At 43.3% G+C, this 22,681-nt stretch overlaps 1 protein-coding gene across 1 annotated transcript in view; it reads left to right on the top strand.

Moving 5' to 3' along the window:
- DGLUCY (D-glutamate cyclase) overlaps window positions 1–22,681 on the top strand; it is a 1,244,793-nt gene that overhangs the window by 1,014,935 nt on the left and 207,177 nt on the right. The window contains exon 9 of the mRNA XM_044074708.1: window positions 5,775–5,874. Within this exon, the coding sequence (XP_043930643.1) occupies window positions 5,775–5,874 (100 nt within the window). The remainder of the gene's footprint in view (window positions 1–5,774; window positions 5,875–22,681) is intronic.

Below are 22,681 nucleotides of genomic sequence, written 5' to 3' on the forward strand. Positions count from 1 at the left end.
ACTACAGGCATCACACACGAATGTTTTCCACGCTTTCCTGAGCTTTCAGACTTCTGCCAGTCCTCCTACTGTCACCTAGACCCTAGTAAACCGCAATATCATTTACCCATTCTACGGTACAGTACAATAACTGCTTCAATACTGTACTGTGCAAGACAGCGGTCTTGACCAATCAGATCACCAACACAGTGATCTCTTATCTAAATCAGATCTCTTGTTCTCCGTGAAGTGGAAGTAACTGCTCTAACAAGACGTGTGAGCAGCTTCACAAACGGGGAAGAGTAAAGTACAACATAATACTACATTTTCAAGGTAAGATGTGGGCAACTTTAAGGATTTTTATTTATTTTTCACGTTATTTCTGACATTGTGGCAGCCTGTTCTTGTCTATGGGTTGTCCTTATGTCAAATGTCTGTAACCCGGGGACTGTCTGTATATCATCCAAATATCTTAAATACAATCTACAATAGCAAAGAATTAAGACTTAAACACAATACATCCTGCCCAAGCAAGTAGCACTAAATTTACATATATGGGGGGGAACAAGCTGCCCCATTGCAATTCCCTTAATTTGCTTGAAAATGTCTCCCTCAAAATAAAAGAAGCTGTTGTAAAGTACCAAGTGCATAAATTCCATAGTTAACTGGATCATCTCTCCTGAAATGGAAGTAAAATCCACCAAACTTTCGTTAAATTAATCCAGGCCATCTTTCATGGGTATTGATGTAAAAAGATCAACCACTATTGTAAGGAACTCCAGATCCTTAGATCAAGCATGAGTCTCCCAAGAAGTCCCAAGAATTCTTTAATAAATGGGACTTATTACTAAGGGTGGGCTTTAATATCCTGTCTATAAACATAGCTAAAGGGTTTGTTTTTGAGCCCAGTGCTGCCACGATGGAGCTAAAAGGAGGTATCAATATATCCTTATGGATCTTTGGGATCCCAAAATGGTCAAAATAAGGGGCTTGGTATTCCAAAGAAAATCATATAGGCTTTCAGAAATCTTATTTTCAAGGAGGAATTCTTCAAGAACTAAATCAATCAAAATATTAAGCATGGTACTTGAATAATTAATCGTATCAAAAATAACCATGCCTCCTCCTTTGTTAGGCTTTATAAAATGAATTGATTTATCATTAATACTGAAATTGTGCTTTCTAACATGCTGTTATCCCTGGCCAGTTTGTATAAATCTTTAATGCAAGCCTTTTCAAAAGCTTACCAACAAGGAGCAAATCAAGTGCAAAGAAAATAATTTAAATAAATTGAGGCAAATTGCTGGAATCAGTAGGCCTTGTGTCATTAACTGCTGATTTGTGAGGCTGAACACGGGTAGTTATACCATTAGGCCTTCCTCACCTATGATAAAGTTTCAGCATTCATGTGTGGATCAGGATGGTCAGGGGGCTGTGTGTTCCATAGAGACATAAAGCCCTGAGTATTCTTCAAGTGACCTGCATTCTGGTAGCACCTCTCAGGGACTGGAAAAGTCAGGCAGCGAGGGTGGGAGAGTGAGTCTGACTTGTCCATCCTGAGAGGAGGGAGAGGGCTAGTTCTACTGCATTGCTGCCTCCTACTGATGTGGAAGTGGAAGTCCAAGACACAACCAATGGAAATAACATACCTCTCAAATGTCCAGAATTTTGCCTCATATTTTTGGTGTGTTCCTCATAAAATGTGTGGTTTCCTGGCAAATTGCTGAGGTTTGACATCATTAAATAATGACAGACTTTTTAGTTTCAGACTTTATATCCTTTAGAAAATGCATACTAACACAAAACCTGTTTTTCTATCAACTTAAAATGAATACAAGACATCTTCATACCAGAATGAATTATGAAAACAAAAGTAAGCATCATTCCAATTAGTTGACAGCAGTGTAAGTGTGAACATATTTTTTGTATGTCTGTGTATGTTCACTAAATAATCCATCCACACTGAACTGTATCTGACAGCTACAGTGACCCTGAACAGCTGTTTCCAGAATTTATAAGGCAAGTAGGGAAGTAGATTTTTATGCCCTTCTTACATCACACACACACACACACACACACACACACACACACACACACACTACAGACACACATGGATGCACACTACAAACACACACATGCACAAATACACATACACATAACAAACACACCTGCACACACATGCAAGAGCACACATACTGAAAACACACATACACACACACACACTACAAATGCATGTAGACACACTACAGATACACAGACACACACACACACACACACGACATGTGCACACACACACACACACACACACACACTCATATGCAACCGCACACACACTGCAAACACACAGGGAGACACACATGCACACACAACAAACGCATGTACACACACACACACACACACACACACACACACACACACACACACACACACACACACACACACACGCTACAAACACATGCACACACAGTACACAAACGCACATGCATGTGTACATGTGCATACACACACACAGCCACACACACATGCGTGCGCACACACACACACATACAAACACGTGCAAGCACACACGCACACACACATACATGTACACAGTACAAACACATGTGCGCACACGCACACACACTACAAACACACATGCACATACTCATGTGCGCACACACACACACACACACACACACACACACACACTCATATGCAAGCGCAAACACACAGGCACACACGCACACACTGCAAATGCATGTACACACACTACAGACACACAGACGCGCACACACACACACACACACACACACACACACACATATACACATGCATGAGCGCATGTGCGCGCACATGCACACACTACAAACACGCACGGATGCACACTACAAACACACACATGCACAAATACAATTACACATTACAAACACACCTGTACACACATGTAAGAGCGCTCACACTGAAAACACACCGACACACACATACACATGCACACACTACAAATGCATGTACACACACTACAGATACACAGACACACACACACACGACATGTGCACACACACATATGCAACATATGCAACCGCACACACACTGCAAACACACGGAGAGACACACATGCACACACAACAAACGCATGTACACACACACACACACACACACACACACACACACACACAAACACACACTACAAACACATGCAAACACACATGCACCCCCTCACACACACACACACACACACACATACATGCTACAAACACATGCACACACAGTACACAAACACACATGCAAGTGTACATGTGCATACACACACACAGCCACACACACGTGTGCGCGCACACACACATACACACACGCACATACATGCACACACTACAAACATGTGCGCACACACTACAAACACACATGCACACACTCATGTGCGCACGCACACACACACACACACACACTCACACATATATGCAAGTGCAAACACACAGGCACACACATACGCACACACTGCAAATGTATGTACACACACTACAGACACACAGACACACACACACGCATACTACAAACACATGCACACACACACACACACACACACACACACACACACACACACACACACACACACACACACACACACACACACACACACACACCACACCAGTACCAGTGCTAGTCACTCACACTCACAGCCATTCATGTACACACCATACCAATGCCATTCACACACTTGCGCACGCACACACACACACACACACACACACACACACACACACACACACACACACACACACACACACACACACACACACACACACACACACACACTACCATAGCACCTCTATCCTTATTCTGCTACCACCAATGCAGACACACACACACACACACACACACACACACACACACACACACACACACACACACACACACACTCAGATATGCAGTCAAATATGCAGTCCCTTATGTACCTGCATGCATACACCTCCTAATTCTACCATACCACTAAATTCACTGGTACTTACCTCTAGTGCGGTAGTTGAAGATTGCTTTAGAAGGTGCTGCCTTGCTAATATACATGGATGAACAATTTTATGAATTGTTTGGCATGTAACTGTCCTCCTGGAGGTGGTGCCAATGGAGAGAAAAGACATGGCTAATTAGCATGTTACCTGGTGGTAACTTTTTTGAATTCAAAGACAGTGTGTTTTTGCATAAAGCCATGCAGCACCATGTTGGGCTTTCTGCGAGGCTGTGGTGCATGCCAAGCTTCCTCATTAGCATGTAATACAAGTGTGGAGAAAGTCCAACATGGTGCTGCATGTCTTCACGTAGAAGCACCACATTAGCACTGCCATTGAATTCAAAAAGTTTACCACCAGGTAACCTTTATGATTCTGGGCCATAGTCCTTGATGTTTCAACATAAATAAACAGGCATTTTGTTTAAACACATCTTTTTAATGAAAGCCACTGGCATAGTTCATAAAAAAATAAACACAGGCTCTCATATAGCCAAGAAAACAGAAATCCATACTTTGTTTCACAAAAATCAAACTCAGAGTCAATTTTGGGTTTGATTATAATTTCTCAAACTTCTTATAGCAAAAGTCACACTTCCTTTGTGTAAGGATGGCATTCAGTCCCTGAGGAGACGGTTTACTGGTACCTCCTGAATGCTGTCGCTCTCTCTTTTCTTAATTTTTTTCTATTGTTTGCACTTCAAGCCCTCCGTGGGAACTCCTTCCAGAAATCACCAACTCTCTGTTCTTCTTCTTCTTCTTTAGAGTGCATGTCCCTTACAGACACAGCCAGTGGTGTCCTTTCACACCACAAGGCCCTAGGCCTTTTGCACAACATACTTTGTGTGCTTCATCTCAAGTTTGCATCCAGGCTGTCTTCCATAGCATCTCAATGAAGACAATTTCCTGCTTCCCCTTAAAAAGAAACCTGTGGGAGTGTATTGCTGTAGAATTTTTTTCTTAGAGGTAGTTAAGTACATCTACCCTGCATGTCCTCCCTGTGGTCGCATGGGTTTCCTCCGAGTGCTCCTGTTTCCTCCCACATCCCAAAGACATGCTATAGGTGGATTGGACACTCTAAATTGGATCTAGGTGCATGTGTGTGCCGTCTGTGGAAGGTTTGGTGCTGGGCTGGCAAATCGACACTGTAAAACTCCACTGCCAATCATGAGCGGACAGGTGATCCGCTGTGGTGACCCCTAACCGGGAAAAGCCAAAAGAAGAAGAAGAAGAAGTTATGTACATCTACCCTGATATTTTCACATGGGTCAGTAGGGGGCGCTCTTACTAAGTAAAAATCCACCTCCCTTGGTATTGTGTGCGTATATATGTATGTATAAATTTGTACCCTCAGCCCGTGAACACGATATAGTATAATTATGTAATTAACTAAGTTACTTAATTTGCTATAGGCGTAGTAATATGTGAATGGCATGCCTCTTTTGCAACAGGATTAAAAACATAAGTTCTTTTGTTGAGCTACAGTTTGCAACAGTTTTAAAGCATGGAAGCAAGCATAAACTTATTTTAATGTATGCTGTATAATATCTTAAATATATGCTCTTTACATTTATTATCAGAACATAATGCTTAATGTTAACAGGTAACCAATGATGGATTTGCCTTGATTAAAGCTGGAGATTTAGGTGTCGTGTTTTATGTTGTCTGTAAAAATATGGCTATATGTTTCAGAAATTGTTTTATAGGAGAAAAGATACTCTGCATATACATTCTGACGATCCTAATAAATCTGGTATGAACTAAACTTGCCAAAAGTATTTAGATCACATAGAAATGCTTTTTGCTATTGTAGGTATCCTGAAGACGCGTATCCGTCTTGTTGCTTATAAGAAGGCAGGACTCAATGCAGCACTGATGTTCCTGTGTCATGATGGCGACACTCATAAACCCAGGTAAAAGGAATGCTGAGAATGTGTTTGTAACAGTCACGTTTTGTGAAGGGATCAAAGAGGACTGTTTCACAGTATAGCATGTGTAGTTGCATGAAGGGAAGGGGGTGACAATGACAGAAATACGATATAAATACATAACCTCTGCTCCTTCAAAAGTGAGAATTTAAAGGAAGTGCACATTCGGTATAAGTGGCATAATTCAGCAGGATTTAGAAACCCTGTTTCACTGTGCAGATAATGGATTAATCACTTCCTCATGTGCCCTTCTTATGACTAACATTTAATAATTCAGTTTATGTAAAACATGATGCAGATTTTCCCCAAAACTCTCATCTCTCTTTTATACTACTTCATGCCAAAGTCCATATTTCACCACGTTAAGTAGCGGAGCCCCAGCGACAGACACTCATGTTCATATTCTGTAAGTGTTATATACCACGTTAAGTAGCGGAGCCCCAGCGACAGAAACTCATGTTCATATTCTGTAAGTGTTATATACCACGTTAAGTAGCGGAGCCCCAGCGACAGAAACTCATGTTCATATTCTGTAAGTGTTATATACCACGTTAAGTAGCAGAGCCCCTGCAACAGACACTCATGTTCATATTCTGTAAGTGTTATATACCACGTTAAGTAGCGGAGTCCCAGAGACAGACACTCATGTTCATATTCTGTAAGTGTTATATACCACGTTAAGTAGCGGTGCCCCAGTGACAGACACTCATGTTCATATTCTGTAAGTGTTATATACCACGTTAAGTAGCAGTGCCCCAGCGACAGACACTCATGTTCATATTCTGTAAGTGTTATATACCACGTTAAGTAGCGGAGCCCCAGCGACAGACACTCATGTTCATATTCTGTAAGTGTTATATACCACGTTAAGTAGCGGAGCCCCAGCGACAGACACTCATATTCATATTCTGTAAGTGTTATATACCACGTTAAGTAGCGGAGCCCCAGAGACAGACATTCGTGTTCATATTCTGTAAGTGCTATATTAACATTCCATGTACTTTGTAGGTCCTCACAGTGAAATGGGCACAGCTGACAAAATCTCTCACCTCTTTATGTATCTCCAGTCACTGATTTCTATCTTTGCTTCTTTCAATGACTGTGTATCAGTAAAAGCCTGAATGTGTGTAGCACCACATAAGTCCCATAGTTGTGTCTTTCTGTAGCTTGCCAGTTTTCACATTACTGCTTTTAACTGATAAACAGCATCCTTCATTATGGCTTATACCTTTTCCTACTGTAACATGTATGCTACTGTACATGTTCAGGCTTTTTGTGATACAGCTACTACAGAAAATGTAAAGAAAGCTTTTACATAGCAAATAAATTCACCAGACAGCTTCTGAAAGTGGTATGTAGTATACAGCTCTAACATGGTTACCCACGGAGACATTCGTTAGGTTGCAATTATACCACCAAGACCACTTATGCTTGTAGGTACTCTGTTTCCTGCATATAAAACTGTTAGTTCATGATTTACATTAGATGTGTGTGTTTTTTTTTCTTTATGTTGGCATCTGGTATGATTCTTTGCTAGATATGAATAATATTTTATTTTGTTGGCGTTATTATCTAAATCATATGCAGGACAATTGAGGAGCCTAGCCCAAATTCCAAGTAACCACCAAGCACTGTCTTGTTAAGTGATTTGATCAAAATTACAAAGTAGGCAAGTGAGGCCTAGCAGTAAGCATTTTCTGTTAGGTAGCCAAGCAATTTACAAACCACCTTTCTGCATCTTGAATGCAGTCGTCGTTTGGATGAGACAAAAAAATTAAGGCCATATCTGTCTGAGTTGGTGGCAGTTAGATGTAAACGACCCACGTTACTTACTGAAAAGAGTAGGAGAAGTTCCATAGTACCCTGGCCAATTTACCCTAGGCAGTATGAATACCACCTTGGGTCTCCCTGAAAGAGTCCATTAATCTAGTGGGACTAATCCAGTCAAAAAATATAAATAAAAAATAATACTGCTTATAAGAAACTGCTACAAGTATTACTCCAAATACTGTTGTAGTTACTAACTCAAAAACTACTAATATAGCTATGCTACTTTGCAAGGAATACCCAATAATCATGTTTTAACCACTTTGTAAACCTGAAGGTTTTTCAGTGTTGGAAGGTGCTGATCAGTCTGTGCTTTCTGTAGATGCATCTAATTCAGGCTCTGTCTTTATGTGTACTTCGATTTGATATGAAACGTTTGCTAGAGAGTACGTTACAAAATACAGAAACTTGCTTTACAATAGCAGGGACCTGTGACTGTATCTATACTGGACCAGTGCCAGTTTGTGGATAGAATATCGAAAAGTTAACCTTTTCAGCAGCTTTCAAAGGTTCAAGGTGGTAAAAAAAAAAAAATCAAAGGTCTTTTTCCCCAAGTCTTTTAATGAAGATAAAATTTGTTATATGATGCAGATTCATTCTCCACTGTCTTCAGGATTCAGATAAGAGGAGTGATTCCTTTCAGTCTTCAGTAACTTCACTAGAGGATAATTTACCTGCAATTGATGGGGGGATGTTTTAGTTGGCCAGTAGGAAGTTTCCCACCACCTGAAAAGACATATAGTGAGATACCGAGTCTCCCATATTCAAAGTGGAGAGCATCTGCACTTTACTAAAGTTTAAGGATGTTTTGGAAGCAAACTGTCCATGTACTGACAAACAGACCATTGCCTCTAAGAAAACTGAGAGGGTGTGTAAGTCATGATTTGAGAGACACAATTTATTCACTTCAAGGAATTTCACACTATTATTTAGTTTTTACATTTAGCCAGAGTGAAAAAGCTGCCCATTTTACATCGTTACACCTTTGTTAGGGTATTCAGGGTACTGGATAAGTATGCAAAAAAGTGTGCACATCTGGGTCTGCTACAAGTGCTCAGGACACATGTGTTTGCTGTCACATACTTTAAATAGCAAGTGTCCTAACTCCTGCCATATCCTACTGAATTGCCTAACTGTCACACCCACCCTTAGTGAAATGCATGGCCTCCCAGTGCCATGACTCTGACTCTAAAATTACCATCTGGTCCCTAATCCTAACCTGAATAATTATTCCCTAACACTAAAATTTCCCACCCACTGCCTAAACCTATAACTTCCATTCCACTCCCCAAACCTAAAGTCTCAGGTTGCTCCTTAACCTTAAAATTTCCCTTCTCAAACTTAAATTCCCTGATCACTCCCTAAACCTAAAACTCTACTCCCCCTTCCCAAATCTAAATTTCCTAAAAGCTTTTTAAAACTGAAACTGGACTCTTGCTCCCTAACAATAAATTCTTGTCTGGATCCCTGACCCTAAACTCACCACCTGCTTCCCAACCCTAAACTCATCTCCTACTCCCATTCCCCGATACTTACTTCCTATTCACTGAAGCTAAATTGCCCTCCTGATCATTGCATAAAAACCTAATTTAAACACCCCTTCTCCCCATCCCATTTCCTCCTCATGGCGATTGCACTTTATTGACCCAAATACGAATAATGTGATGGCTGTACTCTCCACACAGCGGCAGCACCTTGCCTTAGCAAATATTAGCACATATATAGCTACTGCACTTTATTGACCTGAACACAAATAATGTGGTGGCTGTACTCTCCACACAGTGGCAGCGCCTTGCCTTAGCAAATATTAGCACATATTTGAGTTTGGGTGTGAGCTGTAGACTGTATCAGCTGCTACACAATTCAGTTCCCTGCTGTGACATGGTGGTCACTGAGCAGCCAGGACTTGATCTGTTGAAGTAGATGTCTATCATCTGTTACCTTCATATGTTCATAGGTGTGTAGTAGGCTAATGACCACTGGGGCATTTTTAATCCTAGCCATGCATCCCAAAATGTCTGACAAGTTCTGGTATGCTTGGCAAGTGCAAGCAGGCACTTGGGAGGTGAACCATTTACAGCTTGTCTGTGTCCATTAGAGACAGGTGCCAAACCAGGGATGAATTTCCTATTCTCATCCAATTGTCCAGGTTGCACTTGAATTGAGTTAGGGCAGAACTCTCCTTTGCATGGAAAGGGAGCCTGTTAGAACATTATATTACGTACTTCATCACATGGTTCTATACCAGAGAGACATTTTAGAGCAGATTCAGAGAAACTGGCAGTCTGTTCGTAATAGCAATGTTACAAACAGAACTGAGAAGTGGGTTACTACAGGAGACAAAACTGGAGTTTGCCTGTTGAAATGTGCATGTATTATTATAGATTCTCCATCAGGAACTGCCATGTCAGGGGTAGCGCTGTAATACCAGCATGGCTCAGAACTGTCTTAAAGTTAGGATGTCAAAGGCTGGTTACTTAGTGATCGAGTTACGCAACAGCTGTCTAGACTACCAGACTAGGATATTATTGTAAAAAAATGGTTCTGCCTCTTAACTTCTCAGTACTGGAAGAGTTATAGTGTTATTAAGAAACTGTTTTATAGAAAAGGAACTCATACTTACCAGGTTTATCAGCAAAAGTAATGCAAAAGTGTTTCTCTGATCTACAAAAGGAAACTAACTACAGCTCGAGTTCAACAGGAAAAAAGAAGGTGCAACCGGAAACTAACTACGGCTCGAATTCAACACGAAAAAAGAAGGTGCAACCAGAAACTAACTACGGCTCGAGTTCAACAGGAAAAAAGAAGGTGCAACCAGAAACTAACTACGGCTCGAGTTCAACAGGAAAAAAGAAGGTGCAACCAGAAACTAACTACAGCTCGAGTTCAACAGGAAAAAAGAAAGTGCAACCAGAAACTAACTACAGCTCGAGTTCAACAGGATAAAAGAAGGTGCAACCAGAAACTAACTACGGCTCGGGTTCAACAGGAAAAAAGAAGGTGCAACCAGAAACTAACTACGGCTCAAGTTCAACGGAAAAAAGAAGGTGCAACCAGAAACTAACTACTGCTCGAGTTCAACAGGAAAAAAGAAGGTGCAACCAGAAACTAACTACAGCTCGAGTTCAACAGGAAAAAAGAAGGTGCAAACAGAAACTAACTACGGCTCGAGTTCAACAGGAAAAAAGAAGGTGCAACCAGAAACTAACTACGGCTCGAGTTCAACAGGAAAAAAGAAGGTGCAACCAGAAACTAACTACGGCTCGAGTTCAACAGGAAAAAAGAAGGTGCAACCAGAAACTAACTACAGCTCGAATTCAACAGGAAAAAAGAAGGTGCAACCAGAAACTAACTACGGCTCGAGTTCAACAGGAAAAAAGAAGGTACAACCAGAAGCTAACTACAGCTCGAGTTCAACAGGAAAAAAGAAGGTGCAACTAGAAACTAACTACAGCTTGAGTTCAACAGGAAAAAAGAAGGTGCAACCAGAAACTAACTACAGCTCGAGTTCAACAGGAAAAAAGAAGGTGCAACCAGAAACTAACTACGGCTCGAGTTCAACAGGAAAAAAGAAGGTGCAACCAGAAACTAACTACAGCTTGAGTTCAACAGGAAAGAAGAAGGTGCAACCAGAAACTAACTACGGCTCGAGTTCAACAGGAAAAAAGAAGGTACAACCAGAAGCTAACTACAGCTCGAGTTCAACAGGAAAAAAGAAGGTGCAACCAGAAACTAACTACAACTCGAGTTCAACAGGAAAAAAGAAGGTGCAACCAGAAACTATCTACGGCTCGAGTTCAACAGGAAAAAAGAAGGTGCAACCAGAAACTAACTACGGCTCGAGTTCAACAGGAAAAAAGAAGATGCAACCAGAAACTAACTACGGCTCGAGTTCAACAGGAAAAAAGAAGGTGCAATCAGAAACTAACTACGGCTCGAGTTCAACAGGAGAAAAGAAGGTGCAACCAGAAACTAACTACGGCTCGAGTTCAACAGGAAAAAAGAAGGTGCAACCAGAAACTAACTACAGCTCAAATTCAACAGGAAAAAAGAAGGTGCAACGAGAAACTAATTACGGCTCGAGTTCAACAGGAAAAAAGAAGGTACAACCAGAAGCTAACTACAGCTCGAGTTCAACAGGAAAAAAGAAGGTGCAACCAGAAACTAACTACAGCTTGAATTCAACAGGAAAAAAGAAGGTGCAACCAGAAACTAACTACAGCTTGAGTTCAACAGGAAAAAAGAAGGTGCAACCAGAAACTAAGTACAGCTCAGGTTCAACAGGAAAAAAGAAGGTGCAACCAGAAACTAACTACGGCTTGAGTTCAACAGGAAAAAAAGAAGGTGCAACCAGAAACTAACTACGGCTCAAGTTCAACAGGAAAAAAGAAGGTGCAACCAGAAACTAACTACAGCTCGAGTTCAACAGGAAAAAAGAAAGTGCAACCAGAAACTAACTACAACTCGAGTTCAACAGGAAAAAAGAAGGTGCAACCAGAAACTAAGTACAGCTCGAGTTCAACAGGAAAAAAAAGGTGCAACCAGAAACTAACTACGGTTCGAGTTCAACAGGAAAAAAGAAGGTGCAACCAGAAACTAACTACGGCTCAAGTTCAACAGGAAAAAAGAAGGTGCAACCAGAAACTAAGTACAGCTCGAGTTCAACAGGAAAAAAGAAGGTGCAACCAGAAACTAACTACGGCTCGAGTTCAACATGAAAAAAGAAGGTGCAACCAGAAACTAACTACGGCTTGAGTTCAACAGGAAAAAAAGAAGGTGCAACCAGAAACTAACTACGGCTCAAGTTCAACAGGAAAAAAGAAGGTGCAACCAGAAACTAACTACAGCTCGAGTTCAACAGGAAAAAAGAAAGTGCAACCAGAAACTAACTACAACTCGAGTTCAACAGGAAAAAAGAAGGTGCAACCAGAAACTAAGTACAGCTCGAGTTCAACAGGAAAAAAGAAGGTGCAACCAGAAACTAACTACGGCTTGAGTTCAACAGGAAAAAAAGAAGGTGCAACCAGAAACTAACTACGGCTCAAGTTCAACAGGAAAAAAGAAGGTGCAACCAGAAAATAACTACAGCTCGAGTTCAACAGGAAAAAAGAAAGTGCAACCAGAAACTAACTACAACTCGAGTTCAACAGGAAAAAAGAAGGTGCAACCAGAAACTAAGTACAGCTCGAGTTCAACAGGAAAAAAGAAGGTGCTACCAGAAACTAACTACGGCTCGAGTTCAACAGGAAAAAAGAAGGTGCAACCAGAAACTAACTACAGCTTGAGTTCAACAGGAAAAAAGAAGGTGCAACCAGAAACTAAGTACAGCTCGAGTTCAACAGGAAAAAAGAAGGTGCAACCAGAAACTAACTACGGCTCGAGTTCAACATGAAAAAAGAAGGTACAACAAGAAGCTAACTACAGCTCGAGTTCAACAGGAAGAAAGAAGGTGCAACCAGAAACTAACTACGGCTCGAGTTCAACAGGAGAAAAGAAGGTGCAACCAGAAACTAACTACGGCTCGAGTTCAACAGGAGAAAAGAAGGTGCAACCAGAAACTAACTACAGCTCGAGTTCAACAGAAAAAAAGAAGGTGCAACCAGAAACTAACTACGGCTCGAGTTCAACAGGAAAAAAGAAGGTGCAACCAGAAACTAACTACAGCTCGAGTTCAACAGGAAAAAAGAAGGTGCAACCAGAAACTAACTACGGCTCGAGTTCAACAGGAAAAAAGAAGGTGCAACCAGAAACTAACTACGGCTCGAGTTCAACAGGAAAAAAGAAGGTACAACCAGAAACTAACTACGGCTCGAGTTCAACAGGAAAAAAGAAGGTGCAACCAGAAACTAACTACGGCTCGAGTTCAACATGAAAAAAGAAGGTACAACAAGAAACTAACTACAGCTCGAGTTCAACAGGAAAAAAGAAGGTGCAACCAGAAACTAACTACAGCTCGAGTTCAACAGGAAAAAAGAAGGTGCAACCAGAAACTAACTACGGCTCGAGTTCAATAGAAAAAAGAAGGTGCAACCAAACACTTTCAGAAGGACTGTGACCTCCCTTTTACAGCATTCTCTTCCCTCGGGTCCCCAAGAGTCAAGGTTCTGAGTCGTATACTTGCTTGGCAAGACATAACTGCAGATACATGGCTTTTTCAAACACTTCAGCAAGGTTGTATAAGAACTTCTGTTTCTGGGCCCCAGATGCAGCTTTTTCAGGTCCACATACACCTTTGCAACAAGCACACCATGCATGGATCATTTAGTTTCCTAACAGATAATACACAGAGTACTTGTAGACTGCAGAGATCAACATTAATTCTAGTTCCAAAAAAAGACAATATATCTCAAGTCCAATTCTAGATTTATAAAATCTAAAGAAATTTATAAATACAAAATATTTTAATATGAGGGTGCTGAAGACTTTACTTACTTTCATTGAAAAAAAAAGTTTCCTTGACAATTATGCATATGACAGATACATATTTTCACATCTAGTAAAGACCTTTTCACAGAAAAGAACTCAAATTCTAAATTGCACATCACTGGTTTCACTTTTCAGCTCTATCACTTGAAGTATCCTTGGCGCTAGAGTACTTATCTGATATTAGCTGCATTATTTGCACGTCTGTGAATGAAAATAAATGACTATTTCTCCTATCTGGATGAGAGTTTGACAGTGACAATGTGTAAAAAAAAATACTGAGTAGACAGAATAGGCATGTATACACTTCTTGTCTCTAGGGATAACAGTAAAGTTTTTCTGACCCCCTTTGAGCATGAACAAACCTTCTAGGAGTATTGCTAAATCCATTTCAGATGAAAGAGGTTCTTCAGGACAATCAAGCAGGGATCAAAACAGATATGACAGCAAGCTACCAGAGCAAAGCAATTTGAGAGCTCAGGGTGTACACTTTCTTTTATTCTCTTAATCTGTCTTGTAGGACTTCATGTAAGGAAGACTCAGTAGCACCTGAGAAATTTATGGAACCAGTCTAAGGATCTACTAGATACCAGTTTAAGGATCTACTAGATACAGTCATCATTGTTTTTTATTTTCTTTAAAAAGAGAAAATGAAAATACAAGAAATTTAGAAATATGTTCTGTCAATATGTTATAAGAAAAAAAGCAAGGGAACCTTGTTGGCTAGGCTTACGTAGGCCCTTGGGCCGATAGCCTAGTACCTACCTATGAACCTATGAACAAAAGGGCTTTGGCTAACTAAGTTTGCAGATGACTGCAAGCTAGGAACTGTCATTGACTCTCCAAACAACGTAGCCATCCTGCAAGCAGGTTTGTTCATAGGTTCATAGGTAGGTACTAGGCTATCTGCCCGAGGACATTTATAAGCCTAGCCAGAGTGTGTCGGCTTTCGCCGCCCCATTGATTAATTAACTGATCCTCTGTCAAGCAGAGCCAATGAAGTGATCCCAGGGGCTCTGCCTGATGTAATTTGGAATTTTGTTCCAAAGCATGGGGAGTCTCTGTGACAGGAATCTATCCCTCCAGCATGTTCTATTTATTGTTGTGGTGAGGTTTAGCTAACTAGAGCACGTGGCTCGCGGTGACGTGGATTTCTTTAGGTGGAGCATGTCCATCAATTCTGAGTTGGACATGGCTTTGTAAGTCAGGCAGAGATCACCTCTGAGTAAGCGATATGCCACTGAGTACAGCTGGAGTTTTTTCAGTCGGGCTGCATAGGACATATGTTTGAGGCCAGTAATCCTCTTGGTGAGGTACTTTTTGTGGTCTTTCCAGCTGTTGGAAGTGTCTTGTGAGGTACATCCCAAATGGGGCATTGTACTCTATGATGGGTCTAATGAGTGACAAGTAGAGGGGCACTATAACCTCTTTATTTCTAGATGTGAACCCTTTAGTAATTTGATGGGCCACATAGAAGGATTTCCTAACTTCTTTGGCAATATGATTGTCAAAGGAGAGATTACTATCTACCTGGGTCCCCAGATCTCTTATTACCTCTTCTGTATTAAGGGGGCTGCCACCTATGTGGTAATTTGTGGGTGTTTTGTTTTTCCCAAATGGGATGACTATGCATTTTTTGGCATTTAGCTTGAGGCCATGACTTTGACACCAGGTGTCTGTCTCAGTAAGGCCCTTTTGGAGGATGTCCGTGTCAGCCAGAGAGTCAGTTATGGCTCCCAGTTTGCAGTCATTGGCGAACTTGGTTAGCCATAGTCCTCCTGTGTTTGCCTGTACTTCTGAGAAGTGTATGCCAAACAGTAAGGGTCCCAGGACTGAGCCTTGTGGGACACTACTTGTGACTGGTTTAGAGTTGGACCTGGAGCCCGCTATTCTTACTGTGTGAGTTCTGTCTGTAAGCCAGTTGGCAACCCATCTCGTGACGTAGGGGTTTATGTTCAGGCTGGTGAGTTTTTCTGTAATACCCGAGTGGGGAATGGTGTCGAAAGCCTTGGCGAGGTCAAGGTAGGCTGTGTGAACCACCTTTCCCTCGTCTATGGCCTTGGTGACTGTCTCGAAGAAGTCAACCAGGTTTAGTAGGCATGATCTGCCCTTAACAAAGCCTTACTGGGTTGGGTCAAGTGTTTGGAGGGTCCCAATGTCTTTCTTAATGAGTTCCATGATGATACGCTCCATAGCCTTGCAGACCTGGCTAGTCAGGCGATAGTTACCAGGGTCAGTTGTGGCCCCTCCTTTGTGGAGAGGAATAACCATTGCTGTGCGCCATTCTATGGGCATGTAGCCTGTGGAGAGGCTGAGGTTGAACAGCGTGTTTAGGTGGGGGGTTAGTTCGTTCTGTAGTTTGTGCGAGACTCAGCCTGGGACACCATCTGGTCCCATTGACGCTGTGTTTTTGGCTTTTGAAAGGCTGTTTTCACCTGTGCATCTGTGATTTTTGGGACACTACACTTTTCCGGTATTGTTGTGGGCCCTTTTGGAGGTGAGAGGGTGGTGAATCTATCTGCCAGGATGTTGGCAGTATCAGTAGGTTCAGTATATTTTGTGCTATTTTGCACTAGTTCAGTGCATATCTGCGAGTTGCCACTTAGAATCTTAACATAGCTAAAGAAGGCTTTGTGGTTATCTTTTAAATCCTTGGCTATTTTTCTTTTGAAGTTAGCCTTGGATGATTTCATGAGGGACCTTAGTTTCTTACTGATACTGATCCCGGATGTCTTTCCTTCTTGGGATTTGCTTTTTTTCTGAACTAGTTTCCTCCTTCTGTTGTATAGCCTGTTTATTGCAGGGGTCCACCAAACTGGTTTCCTTCTCTTAGAGGAGTGAGTCTTGGTTTTGCTAGGTATGGCACAATCCATGCATCCTTGTAGGTGCTCATAGAGTGCATTTGTAAAGGTTTCTGCATCTTGGGTAGCGTTATCCTTCAGCGTGGGGCTGTGAAACTTACCACCTCTGTCGTAAGTAAGGTGAAGTTGGCTTTAGAAAAGTTTTTTACTGTGGTTTCCTTAGTTGAGGGTGGTGGTGGGGTGTGGACATCCAGAGTGATTAGTTTATGGTCTGATCTAACCAGTGACGGGTTGACCTCTGATGTGGAACACCTTTCGCCCATGTTGGTGATGACCAGGTCCAATATGTTTTCACCTGTGGTAGAGGAGTTTACCAGCTGATCCAGGGCGTTTGAGTTGATGAATTCCAGGAAGCGCTGGGCCTGGGAATTTGTACTCGAGTAGTTTTCCCAGTGAATGGTAGGGTAATTGAAATCACCCAGTATCAGGGTGTTCGGTAGGACCTTCATGTTTTCCAGTGTCTCCAGAAAGGTGGAGTGGTGGTCCTGGGTCATGGTGGGTGATCTGTAGCAGGCCACAATTTGCATTGCAGATTTGCCCGATGTTAGTTGCACATGGATGATCTCAGAGGTATCATGCTACGCCACTAACCTGGAGGTGTAGGTATCCTTGATGAATATGGATACACCCCCTCCTTTTGTGTCTCGGTCCGTGTTCTGTGGCCGAAACGTGTGGAATGAGTTATAGCCGGGTAGTGCTGGGGTGCTCTCTGGAGCCTTGAAGCAGGTTTCAGTCATTGCAGAGATGTCGACGTTCTCCATATTGAGGAGTACATCGAGCACGTGCATTTTGAGATTTAAACTCCTGGCATTGGATAGCATAACCCTCAGTTTTTTGTTAATTGTGCTGTTTACGGAGGTGGGTTTGACTTTTGAGCCTTGCCTAAAAAAGGCACTATGGGGGCAGCAAGAGCTTTGGCCAGTATTTGAAAGCCTAGGGGTGACAGGTGCAAGCCATCTCTTGCGAAGCAACATGGCTTGTCGAGCATGTCATCCCAGGCTGACAGACACTGGATCCCCTTTGAATGACACCAGAAGCTTAGCCAATTGTTGAAATTGATCATTTTTTTCTTTATACTGAAGTATCATTCTTGGTGAGGGCAGGATGCTACTCAGGGTCAGGGTCATACCAGCCTGGGCTGCATGATCAGAGAGCTCTTCCATGTCTCTTTTCATGTAGTACAGGGAGATACGTCTCAGGTCATTCACACCAACATGAACAATGACAGAGTCATATTTGTTCTTGTTCAGGAGTGACCTGAGTGCTTATGTTATGTGGCGGATTCTGGCTCCCGACAGGCAGCTAACAGTAACCTTCTGCTTGTCCAGCCTAGGGAGTGGGACATCAGTATGCCTGACTAGAGTCACCTATTACTAGTGTGTTGGGTATGTTGTTTCGCCTTAAAGGCTGTGATTGTGTGGCACACTGATTTTGTGTTTTATGTGTTGTCTGGTTTGTGACGAGAAGTGCAGGTTATTTGGGTGTCTGCTTTGGAGGTCTCTGATGCTTTTGCAGGTTTTTATTTAGGGCCTCCAAGTATGATTTTGTGTATTTATGTGTATTTTTTGCCAGTGCTGTTTTAGTAGGTCTGTGTGCAGCTGGAGGTGTGGTGCAAGTATTAACCTTCTCCTCTTGACTGTCTGTTCCAGTCTTGAGTGGAGACAGCCTAGCTTCCAGTTTGGCTGTATAATTGCATCTCTCGCATATGTTAGTGTTTTGTGGTAAGAGGAGAGGGTTGTCTGTGTACATGAGGCAGTTGTAACATTGCCTCGGGATACCCAGATTCACCAGATGGACTGGAGAGTGCACCTGAAGTTGCCCTTTGGTCATGCCTGAATAGTAGGGTGAGCTGCTTAGTCGCTTGGTTGGTGAGGGGTGAATAAAGAGCCTTGCCCTGCTGGGCAATCAGTGTCAGGGTATATTAGTGCTTTCTATTGGGTCTGAGCAAGTGCTGGGCTGTAAGATGCTTTTTGAGTGCTTAGGTTGAGAGTTACACTAGTTTCAAGGGAAAAACTGAAGAGGAGACTTAGTGGAGCTGGGAATAATTTAACCGTAGCTAACCGGCACTGTCCAGTGTGCAAAACCGTGCAAACCCGGTTTTTATAGTAGGGAAATGAGAGAGATAGAAATTAGCCCAAAATCTCCCGTAAACTACTAACTTCTTGGCTGGAACCAGTCCTCCAGGGACAGATAGGTTGCTCAAAGCTCCCCTCTCTCATAGGTGAACAGAGAAACTTCCTTCTATCCAAGTAAGGTATGGGCAACTCAGAAACTAGTATCACAGCCCTGAATTCAGCACTAGCCTGAAAACTGGACTATACTACCTTAGAAAAGCGGGGAAACAAGGATTTTTTTTTTTGTTTGTTTTGAAAAATAAGGCAAAAACAGTAAAAAATACACTTAAAATAGCTTTAAACGAATACAAACGATCAGAAAAGGCTATCACCCTTTAGTGTGTAGCCTACAACAGTTTAACAAATTATTTAAACAAAAAACAACTTTTTAAAAGTGCAGGCAGTCAAATAAGTACAATGTGTGAAAAAAACAAGCTTTTAAATCACAATAAACGCTGGAAAATCTGCGTTTAGGCGGAAAACAGTTAAGTACAGCAAGAAAGTACAGAAAACTGATACTTAATCACTCCAAAGTCTCTCTTCTAAGCTAGAAGGCTTGTATCAGTTTATGGCTTTCTAGTGCTACCCAGTAGGTTAGTTACAGGAAAGATGGGAAACAAGCACAGATGTGGTCTTTTAAACCAGAAAGTTGAAAGAGACTTGTCCTAAATAAATAACTGGTGCCAATATCCTGGATTGAACCTAATGCCAAAAAAAATGCATCACTGTATCCTTTGGGAATTCATCTAACCTAGGGAACTACCACATTGACAATACTTCCCAAAGAGTTGACCCAGCTGTTCAGGATTTGGGAACTTATGTGGACAGTTACCTAAGTTTTGACCAACATGTGTTCATTGTTGTAAGAACATCTTTCTATATTGAACAGCTTATTAACAAGAGATTGTGTCTAGAACTAGGGATTTTATTGTACCCCTTTACTCAGTCCTTATTAGGCCAGCCATCAAGTATAATGCCCTCTTTGGCATGTACTAGTCCAGACATGCAATAACTGGTACTCCAACAGAGATACCTTACTAAAAGGATACAAAGCGTAAACAACATGGCCTACATGGACTGACTCAAAGCCTGTCACTATACTTTGCATCCTACAGACTGCTAATAGGCGACCTGTGTCTAGCATGCAGGGCATCCTCTGACCCATTACTGATGGATTTACTGCACATCAGCAAGCCAGATGATATCAGCAATATTTCGTTTGCTGATCTATACCTCTTCTGCAATATCAGCAGAGCAGTTTAGAGGGACAGATATATCTCGCAGAGGGTACCTCTGCTCTGGAACAGACTTCTCATCTACATAAAGCAAGGTTCATCCCTGTCCATATTCAAGCACAACTTAGATCTATGGATGGCAAACAGAAAATGTAACCAGGTCTGCACTCTGTACTGCTAATAGACAGAAGCAGCTCCTAAATGCTTTATCCCATGCATGTGTCCCCGCAAATTATCTGTGGTATGATCCCAGTTATTCTCATTAGGGGTAATATATACATCTGGAGTAGGGACTTCATTTGTCAGCAACCTGTGGGTCTTGGATCCGATATCGGATCCGAGCCGGCAACTTGTAGCATAGCTATGGATCCGAGCTCCTAGCTCCTCCCCTCACCCATAATCCCCTGCCAACCTCCTATGACCTCAGATCTAGTTTGCCACGCTTGAGTGTGTAGCTAGATTTTAGAGCTCCTAGGGTTTTCTTACAGATAAGTGAAATTTTTTCATATTTTTTATCAAACTTGTAATTGTAATTTGTGTGAGTGGTTAGGTTCCTATCTAGTTTAATTTTTTTTTGGTTTTCACCCTCCCCCTCGGTGGTTGTTAGAGTGTGTCTGTGCGTGTTTGTGTTTGGGGCCTGGTGTGCTTGTGTAGTATACTTTAGTTTTGGGTATGGCAGAGGCCCCAAAACCTATTTTTTCTAAATGCACCGAGTGTGGCCATAAGCTATCTCCGGCTGATGGCCACACTCGGTGTGTTCGGTGCCTTGGGGTTGAACACCTCTTCAGGATGTACAATTTGTGCAGCGTTCAACCCCAGGGCACTGAAAGAGCGGAGGTCGAAGCTTGTCCTGGCGGGTCTTTTGCCTCCAGATTCGGCTTCGGCCCCCGCTCCTCCCGTGGCACGTCCTCAGCCTGTGGTGGTAGCTACTCCTGCCCCCCTTCCCCCGGCCGGGGTTCAAACTCCCACTAAAGCGCCGGAGGACAGGGAGGCCAGGAGTGAGAAATGGAGGGAGAAGCACCACAAGCGGCGGGCCGAGGCCTCAGCTTCGGCCCCCCCGGCTAAGCGGGCTTCTCCCTCCACGGCTTCCAGGTCTCCTCCTCCTCGGCTCCGATCTCCTTGCTTCTCCCCGGGACCCGAGGAGGAGGAGACCCGATCTCCATCGAGGTCATCAAGGTGGCACTCCAGGCCTGCCTCGGTGGCCTCTTCGAGATCTACATACAGCCTGTCAGATGCAGACTTGGATCGGATGATGCGAAGGTTCATCCAGGCCCAGCTGCAGATGGGAGTGCTCTTGCCTCCCCCCCTTCGGGGGGGAGCTCGACCCCTTTCTTTGCTCTGATTGCTCCTTCTCCGACCCGCTTTCCAGGTTTGGAGTGTTCGGAGCCGGGCAGCGTCGGAGCCGGAGGTGGGTCGGCGCTGACAGTACTGGGTACTTCAGATCCGACCCTGCCCTCGAGTTTGTCGGTTCCATCGTCGGATCCGACCTCTCGGAGCTGTGGGTTGAGCTTCGGATCCGAGGGTTTCAGTGTGCCTTCGGCTCCGTCCAGGTCGGAGCACACTGGCCCCTCAGATCCGACGGTCTCGGCGCTGGTTCCGATCCCTTCATCGGATCCGAGTGGGAGTCTTTTTTCGGAGCCCAGGGAGAGCGGCTCCCCCTCAGCCTTCGATGCAATGGAGAGGGCTCTGTCGAGAGCATCCTGACCCCCGGCCCTTGCCTCGGCTCCACCCTGCACTCCCTCTCTGCTGGGTCAGACTTCCATCACCCGGCCACAGGGACAGCCTGCTTCGATGTCCCAGGTTGTTCCATTGGAACAAGATACTGCTGGCGAGACTTCCTTGGACAGCCCCCCCGAGGAAGTGCCTCGCAAGCACAAGTGTAAGAGGAGGCACGTGGACTCCCCCGAGTCCGTAACAGAGGACACAGACTTGGATGAAGGGGAAGGCTCCCCAAGGTCACCCCCGGAGGATGTCTCCTTTGGAGACATCATGGAAATGCTTAGGATCAGAGGTGGGTGGTCTGCCCCCAAGGCTTCCTCTGATGAGTCCATGTTCCTGGAGGCATTCGAAGCAGGCCCATCTACCTCTTGGGTGTCCCCTCCGGCCGACCCCCTGGTGGACCTTATTACCACCAGGGCATGGAAGGAGCCGGACACTGTGGAGCCAGTCCCTAAACGCCCGGACAGGATACTGAGCCCCCCCCCCACGGACTGGTCCCACTGGAGCAAGGGCCCCCTGTAGTTGCCATGTTGACGGCGGCAGCCACGAAGAGGGGAACTAGCTCAGGAGAGCCCCTCGGTCCATCCTCCGAGCAAGGAGTCCCACTCGATGG

Source organism: Protopterus annectens, chromosome 6.part0, assembly GCF_019279795.1.
Source record: "Protopterus annectens isolate FY-2018-M chromosome 6.part0, PAN1.0, whole genome shotgun sequence".
NCBI classification, from domain to species: Eukaryota; Metazoa; Chordata; order Ceratodontiformes; family Protopteridae; genus Protopterus; species Protopterus annectens.